The sequence below is a fragment of the Montipora capricornis genome, chromosome 8 (assembly GCF_036669925.1).
Source record: "Montipora capricornis isolate CH-2021 chromosome 8, ASM3666992v2, whole genome shotgun sequence".
In the NCBI taxonomy this organism is placed as follows: Eukaryota; Metazoa; Cnidaria; class Anthozoa; order Scleractinia; family Acroporidae; genus Montipora; species Montipora capricornis.
Window position 1 is genome coordinate 39,090,021 of NC_090890.1, and position 7,500 is coordinate 39,097,520.

The 7,500-nt window shown below is 41.4% G+C and overlaps 2 protein-coding genes across 2 annotated transcripts; both read left to right on the top strand.

Annotated features, from left to right (window-relative positions):
* The first annotated feature begins 285 nt into the window (after window positions 1–285).
* LOC138059067 (E3 ubiquitin-protein ligase TRIM71-like) lies at window positions 286–3,164 on the top strand. Its single transcript, XM_068904583.1, has one exon. The coding sequence runs from the start codon at window positions 377–379 to the stop codon at window positions 2,552–2,554; it is 2,178 nt and encodes a 725-aa protein (XP_068760684.1). The 5' UTR covers window positions 286–376; the 3' UTR covers window positions 2,555–3,164.
* A 2,114-nt stretch (window positions 3,165–5,278) lies between these two features.
* LOC138014000 (uncharacterized) lies at window positions 5,279–6,088 on the top strand. Its single transcript, XM_068861032.1, has one exon. The coding sequence runs from the start codon at window positions 5,279–5,281 to the stop codon at window positions 6,086–6,088; it is 810 nt and encodes a 269-aa protein (XP_068717133.1).
* The last annotated feature ends 1,412 nt before the right edge of the window (window positions 6,089–7,500 follow it).

The following is a 7,500-nucleotide window of genomic DNA, read 5'->3' on the forward strand; positions in this document are numbered from 1 at the left end:
TATGAGCTAAGTCTCATTCCATCTTAACCTGACTCAGACGGTTTTTTCCGGCTGTACTCTGCTTATTCTCCAGTAACAAACTTAAAGGCCATTGCAATTGCGCCAGACTGTTCTACAATAAGAGACTGTGCAATAAGTCAGGAGGGAGGAGAGAACTGAACGGGGCTCAAATAGCTCTAACCAATTACCACCAGATCACGAATTCGAAAGCCTCGGGTGACTGTCGTGTCGGTGACCAGTGAAAACAAAGTCACGCTTTCCTAAGGTCAGAAGGAATCCCTTCAATGATTCTGTCAAAGAAAGTGCAAATATTTCTCGGAATCACAAACCTTATTGAAGGGTGTGCTGGATCATCCCTCCCTTGTGCGTATTTGCAATGGAATCTCTCCTAAAAAACTTGGAAAAACATGTTACATGTTCGATCTGCTTGGATACTTTCACTGAGCCCAAGACTATAGAATGTCTGCACACATTTTGCTTTGAGTGTTTGAAGAGACACGCTCTAACAACTCATCAACAAGGAATATTTCGCTGCCCTGAGTGCCAGGCTCGAATTGACGTCCCTCAGCGCTTCGATAAATTGCCAACTGGATTTCTCCAAAACAGTTTGCTTGATCTTCTCGCAGTACAAAAAGGAGGAGATGGTAGCGAGATCAGTTGCGGCAACTGCAGGAAAAACAGCGCTGAGACAAGCTTCTGCTTCGAATGCGAAAAGTTCATGTGCTCCGATTGCGTCAACGCACATGAACTTCTTAGAAATGTGGCTTTTGAAGGGCACAAAGTCAGACCAATAAAACATTTTAAAGAAGAAGACTACGAGGCTCTTCTCAAGCGACAATCCTTTTGCTCGCAGCAGTATCATGAACGAGAGATAATGAAGTTTTATTGCGTCGACTGCGAGACCTGTGTTTGCCAGACCTGCATAAATACAGATCACAAGAACCATGCTATTGATCCGCTTAACAAAGCAGCCGGTAGCGAGAAGGCTAAACTCACGGCAGCAATTAAGTCGATAAAAGAAAAGAGCAAACTTTGCAGTGATGTGATTCGTCAGTTTGAGCAAACAGCTGTTGATGTGGAAACTAACGCTAACGCCGCTAAACCCCAAGTTTCCCAAACAGCTGACCAAATGATCGCCAAAATTCGAGACCTCGAGCGGGAGGCCATTATAGCAGTCGACACGACACGGGTATTGAGACTGGACAAACTAAACGAAGCGAAGGATCAGCTTCAGTGCTTGCTGAGTCAAGTAAATCAAGCCATAGAGTATGCCAGCAACTTGGTTCAAAGGAGTTCTAGCTCAGATATCATGCAAAGCAAAGAAACCTTGGAAAAGCGATTTGAAGATCTTGACAAGACTACAATACCGGCAGCACTTCCGGTTGCTTCATATTTGAAGTTTGTGTCAGCAGCTGAAACAGAAAAATTAACCCTGGGTGTTATTACAACCGAGGAGTTAGCTATCAAAGGTCTGACTCAAGATTTTCAAGCTGGCGTTGAAGCAGAGTTGGTTATCTGTCCTAAACTCATGCGCCGAGAATTGTTTCACCCAGAAGTTCTCGTGGAACCCACTGAACAAGTGGGAAGTTTGATTACACGCAAAAACGAAGATGGAACTTTGTCGTCGAGATTTGTAGCTAAAGTTAAGGGTACATATAACATTTCAGTGTCTTTAAAAGGTGTCAAACTCCACAAGAATCCATTCTTAATCCAAGTAAAGGAACGACGGCTTAAAGTTGTGGGTGAGTTGGATTTACAAGGACAAACTCTTGAAAGTTCTGAAGGGATTGCTGTGAACAGTAAAGGCCTAATCGCTGTTACCGATTTTGTTAAGCACTGTATCCTAATGTTCGATAAAGAAGGAAAGTATCTGCGAAGATTTGGACGCAAAGGGGAGAAATCTGGTGAGCTTAATAGACCTTCAGGTTTGACATTTGTTGATGACGACAACATTCTTGTAGCGGATACTTTTAATCACCGCATTCAACAATTCAACGTGCAGACAGGGTATGTTGTGAAGTCGTTTGGAAGTGAAGGGTCAAGAGATGGCGAGTTTGAAAAGCCATTTAATGTTTGCATAGATGATGAAGGACGTATTGCTGTTGCCGAGGTAGGCAACAAAAGAATTCAGGTTTTTACAAAAGACGGTGAGTTATTGTTTACATTTGGAGACAGCGGCTCAGGAAAATTACACTTACACTTGGGATGCATTTTCCATGAAAACAGGTTTATTTTCTCTGATGTCGGGTACAACTGCTTAAAAGTCTTTGACCGCTCAGGCAAGTTTTTATGCAAGATTGGTGAGGAGGGCAACGGTGACGGACAACTGAATTCACCATGGGGCCTGTGTGTTGAGAAATGCGGCACTGATCATCACAACATTCTCGTTTGTGATTCTGGGAACGATCGTATTGTCCAGCTTTCAGTTAAAGGTTCTTCTTTTACCGGAAAAAGTGTTGGTGAGCTGCCAAGACCCCGTAATATTGCCACAACACCGGATGGTCGGATTTTAGTCACCGATTCCGGAGCTAAAAAGGTATCCATCTTGAAATAGAATAAACTATATAATAGCGATTAATTGACTCATTACCGGAATTTAAGTATTTGCTCCTAGTTTTGAAATTGTTGTTTACTGTGTCCCGTCCAAGTGATGTCTAGTTGTATCGAACAAACGTTTTCAGGAAAGATCTTTCCTGCATGTATAGCCTGGCCAAGTCAGTATGGGTTTGTCATCATTAAAGCATCCTGTTATGAAGTGAAGACAGGTCACTTTTCGAAACTATGTTAGTGGAGTCCAGAAAATTTGGTGCAAAGTTCATTCGAACAGTGCATTAAAATTAGCTTAAATAAAGAGCTTTGCCATTAAAACCATTTTTTTTACTTTAGACTTTCGACGGAAACTTGTTTACGTACTATGCAATTGTATGATAGCTGAGTGCTCATTGCATTTAATTAATAGCAGTATATTGTGTCAAGTCTTTTTATTGATTCCCTACTTTTTCCCGTGCGGTTTTTATCCATGAACGCAGATTTTCCTCTTGTAATCAAAATACCAACAGTTCATTTCATCACTTAAATCTTAAACTTCATTTAATTTAATTTACAGTCTCCTCTATTATCAAGTCACTTGACCTCAACAATCATTAAGCTTGCATGAGAACTAATTGATGTTGTGTTTTATTTTGTAAAATAAAAACGCCCTCTTGGACAGGAAAAAGTTATTATTTGAAAGACATTGTAGGTTTTTAGTCTCCCAAAAGGCTTTTATTTTAGCTCACCTTGGCTTTTACCAAGGCTAATTCTATATTTAGCTATAGGTTGGTGATGATCAATGCGCTGCCGATTTTATAAATTCTCACGTCTTAAAACGATTTTCGTTTAAAGAAACAGAGGATAATTCTCACCTCATGCAATAACAGTTTATTAGTATAAATACACAGGTGATTATACAAAATTGCGCGCTCTCATTGGCTCGCTATCTCGGATTATCAGCCGATAATCACCTCGACGGACAAAATGGCTGCCAGTAGTCGTTTTGCCACTGTAAGTGCAGATGATTTCGCGTTGAAATGTTTTTTTTTTCTCTTTTTTGAAATAATCACCTTTTGTATTTATACTAAAAGAATTATTCGCCTCAGGCTCAGTGATTATCGGTGAATATTCACTGATAATCACTTCGACTTCGGCGAATAATTGTTTATTATTGTGATTCAGGCGTGGCCTTCTAGCAACGAGAATGCCACAGCATCACACTCAGAGCGTATTAGGCACAAATTGGGAACACTGTATTCAAATCAAATCATCACATTAAGGTTTGGTTTTCTGAGGAGAAAAGAAAACCGGAGTATACCCGGAGAAAAACCTCTCGGCGGAGCAGAGTAAAGAACCAACAAACTCAACCCACATATGACGCTGAGTCTAAAAATCGAACCCGTGCCACATTGTTGGTAGCCTACGTAGCATGGCGGTTTTTTGTTGAGCCGGGCGCACGAGCGGCGAATTCTGTCACCAACTCAATTGATTTAAAACTCAAAGAAGCTTTTCATATAAATAAGATCAAACCGGAACTTAACAAACAATTGCCGCATTACAACAGTTTTCTCACGTTTTAGTTTACACCTTGATGTTTGGTGTCACGCTGTAAATAGTACCCGCTTTTGTATTACGTCATGTTGTAATAATTTTTTCATCTACCCGTAGACTTTAGAACTGTTCACACTTAGGAACTCATTAAACTGATGATGGCATAAGCATGCCGAAACATGTCTTTTAAAAAAGTTGTCTGTTTCCTACAGTATATATATATATATATAAGTTCAGTTTTTCTCACCTTAAAATCAGCTGCTCCTCAGCGTGACAACCGCTATATTAAACCATGCGCTTCCTTTCATAATACTCTGCACCCCGCAAATAGGGACTTTGGATTATTAACTGCTACCCCTGTTTATTGTGATGTCACAATACACAAACTCTCAGAAACTCCCTTTGGGATTTTCTGCTTTACGTCATCCTAACCATTTCGTACTTGCGGGCGCAAACAATAGAAACGTCATCATTACCTACCGATTCCTCGCAGCCCCTGTTCGAGCAAATCGAGATTTTTTCTAGTATACCGACTGCATATTTGAACTGTAAGTCCTGTCTTTAATATACGCGCAAGCTACTAGGATGCCTCCTCGGGATTTCGCCCAGACGAAATCCCTGCGGGGGCAATCATTAAGCATATACAGATGTACAATTGTGCCAAGTTTCATGCTTCTATCACAAAGTGAACAATTTTATCCCTTAACAGCAGGAATATGTTTTCACCACTGAGCTAACGTGTCAAGTTGCTAATTCACGCCTTGATAATGATATTTGTTTGGAATTCTGGACGACAATTTACATAACAATAATAAGTAATTACATACGCGTGCCGTGCCGACCACCAAGAAATGCACTGGTTTTGCTTCTTTTGAAACAACTTCACCCCTTAATCATGCTAACCGTAACCCTAATGAGAACTGAAGACACTCTTTAGGCTTAAGGTTAACTTCAGTAAAATTCTTTTGGAGTTTAATCGAGTATATCTGTGAATGTGTGACTTGCTTGTTTTTTCATCCCCCGGCGTGCCGCACACTTAATAACAGCACACTGCACGGAAGAGTATACCTCCTTGTGATTGGGGCATCCTTTATGGGACATTTTTTTTTTGCACGATTTCATTGCTGTATAAAATCTTTGAGTCGACGTTAACCCCTCTCTTTTATCAAACTGTGAATTTTAAAATTGAGCCAGAATGGCCGCTCATGATGTATTTACAAATTTAAACTTATGGAAACTGTCACGACTTCTAGTCGATTACGAGCGGTGCACAGAGTGGTGCAAAGAGCACAATCTATTCTCGTCGTCAATGAAATACCCTAAACCTGAGTGCGAAAACGCACTCAAATGGCAAAGACGAACTGCATCGGGAGATGGATTTCTTTGGCGATGCTCTAGAAAAAACTGCAATGGACAAGCATCAATCCGCCAGAAGTCATGGTTTTCTGGCAGTATGCTTTCTCTTGAAAAAATACTAGCCCTAACTTACGCTTGGGCCCACAAATTCACCACAACACAAGCAGTGCTAGGAACTGCGTTAGATGAAGAAGCCACCTCGACAAAAACGGGGATAGATTGCTATAACTATTGCCGGGAGGTTTGTGCAGACAGAATAATGAAACAACATGCGGGGCCAATAGGCGGTCCTGGTACAACTGTTGAGATTGATGAGTCAAAGTTTGGCAAGATGAAGTATCACAAAGGTCGCTACATCGAAGGACAGTGGGTCTTTGGTGGTATTTGCCGCGAAACCAAGGCCCGCTTCCTTGTTCAAGTAGAGCGCAGGGATAAAGAGACACTCTTGCCAATTATCCGCGCGCAAATATTGCCTGGAACACGCGTGGTGAGCGTTGAAATTACATCATGGTGGGGAGTAAAACTAAGTTTGCCTCGTACAGGAACATCCATGGTTCTGTTTGAAAGCTACCTACAGGAGTGGTTGTGGCGTCAGCAAAACAAACATGATCCATTCGGATACATCATTGAGCATATCGCTGATTTGTAAAATCACAGGGAGCCCAAGCTCGTTATGCGAGTTATAGCCTTTGTATGGGAAAATTAACTTTGAGCTTATAAATGCTAAAGTAAACTGTAAATGTAGAAATAAACTTTACTTACCTCTACATACAGTTGTCCTCGTTTGTTCTGTGCAATCGGAGGGCAAACTCGTGTCCGTTTTAGACGGGTTTGTGGCTTTCGAATTTTTACGATGCCGTTAGTTGTCATTTTCCTCATAAAGAGAAGAAAGGCTGGTGGCTGGCGGCGATTTCGTCGTCCCACAAATTTCTCTCGTATCACAAAGCAACGGTCCAAATCGCCATAAAAACACCACAGCCTTAAGGCCAGATAAATTTCCTATCACATCAACTCAATTCTGGGACCACACAGCGATATTTAGTGGATACATTCCAAATAATGTTCGACTTTCTATAATCTTCCCATGCGTTCAGCTAAATGTGTGGCTACGGCCGTTATAGCTTGATGGTGATCGTATTACATTCTGCACTCTCATTGGACAATTTAAAACACATGCCCAATGCGAGTGCAGAATGTAATACGGTCGCCATCAAGCTATAACGGCCGTAGCCACATATCTAGCTGAACGCATGGGAAGATTAAAGAAAGTCGAACATTATTTGGAATTTATTTGTCACAAAACACTCTGTGGTCCCGGAGTTGAGTTGATGTGATAGGAAATTTATCTGGCCTTAAGGCTGTGGTGTTTTTATGGCGATTCGGGCCGTTGCTTTGTGATACGAGAGTAATTTGTTGGACGAGATCGCCGCGAGTCATCAGCCTTTCTTCTCTTTATGAGGGAAATGACAACTAACGGCATCGTAAAAATTCGAAAGCCACAAAACCGTCTAAAACGGACAGAAGTTTGCCCTCCGATTGCACAGAACAGACGATGACAACTGTATGTAAAGGTAATTGAAGTTCATTTCTTTATTTTAGCATTTATAAGCTCAAAGTTAATTTTCCAAGGCTATAAATCGCATAACGAGCTTGGGCTGCCTATGGTCAGGGGCACCCTACGAATCTGTTCCTCACATTATCTTTTCCCCAGAGGAATCTTGCTGGCTGGCAAAGATACAGGTGTTTCGATGAGCTGGCTGGGAAATTTTGTTATTGATAGAGGTTTTGACTGGGAATTACTGACTTTTTCTAGCATTTCAATCCGAGCTGGCTGTAGAAACTCTGAAGACTGAGGACTAAAAAAAAAAAAAAAAAAAGGACCCCTTCCCTCTCCCAAACATACGACGGCTGGTCACAGTGATTGCGCTTGCGGAAAAAAACCTGTTTTGTCCCGGTTTTGTCGCTTTTGTTCGGTCGTTTTGGATCGAGGGATTTGAAAGGGCGCGGAATTCCTGGCTGGGAAATCAACCAATTTTGTCTAGCTGGCTGGGAAATTTCTCG

Excerpts from the sequence above, each read along its gene's own strand:
- LOC138059067 (XM_068904583.1), top strand. The coding sequence starts at position 377 with ATGGAATCTCTCCTAAAAAACTTGGAAAAACATGTTACATGTTCGATC.
- LOC138014000 (XM_068861032.1), top strand. The coding sequence starts at position 5,279 with ATGGCCGCTCATGATGTATTTACAAATTTAAACTTATGGAAACTGTCA.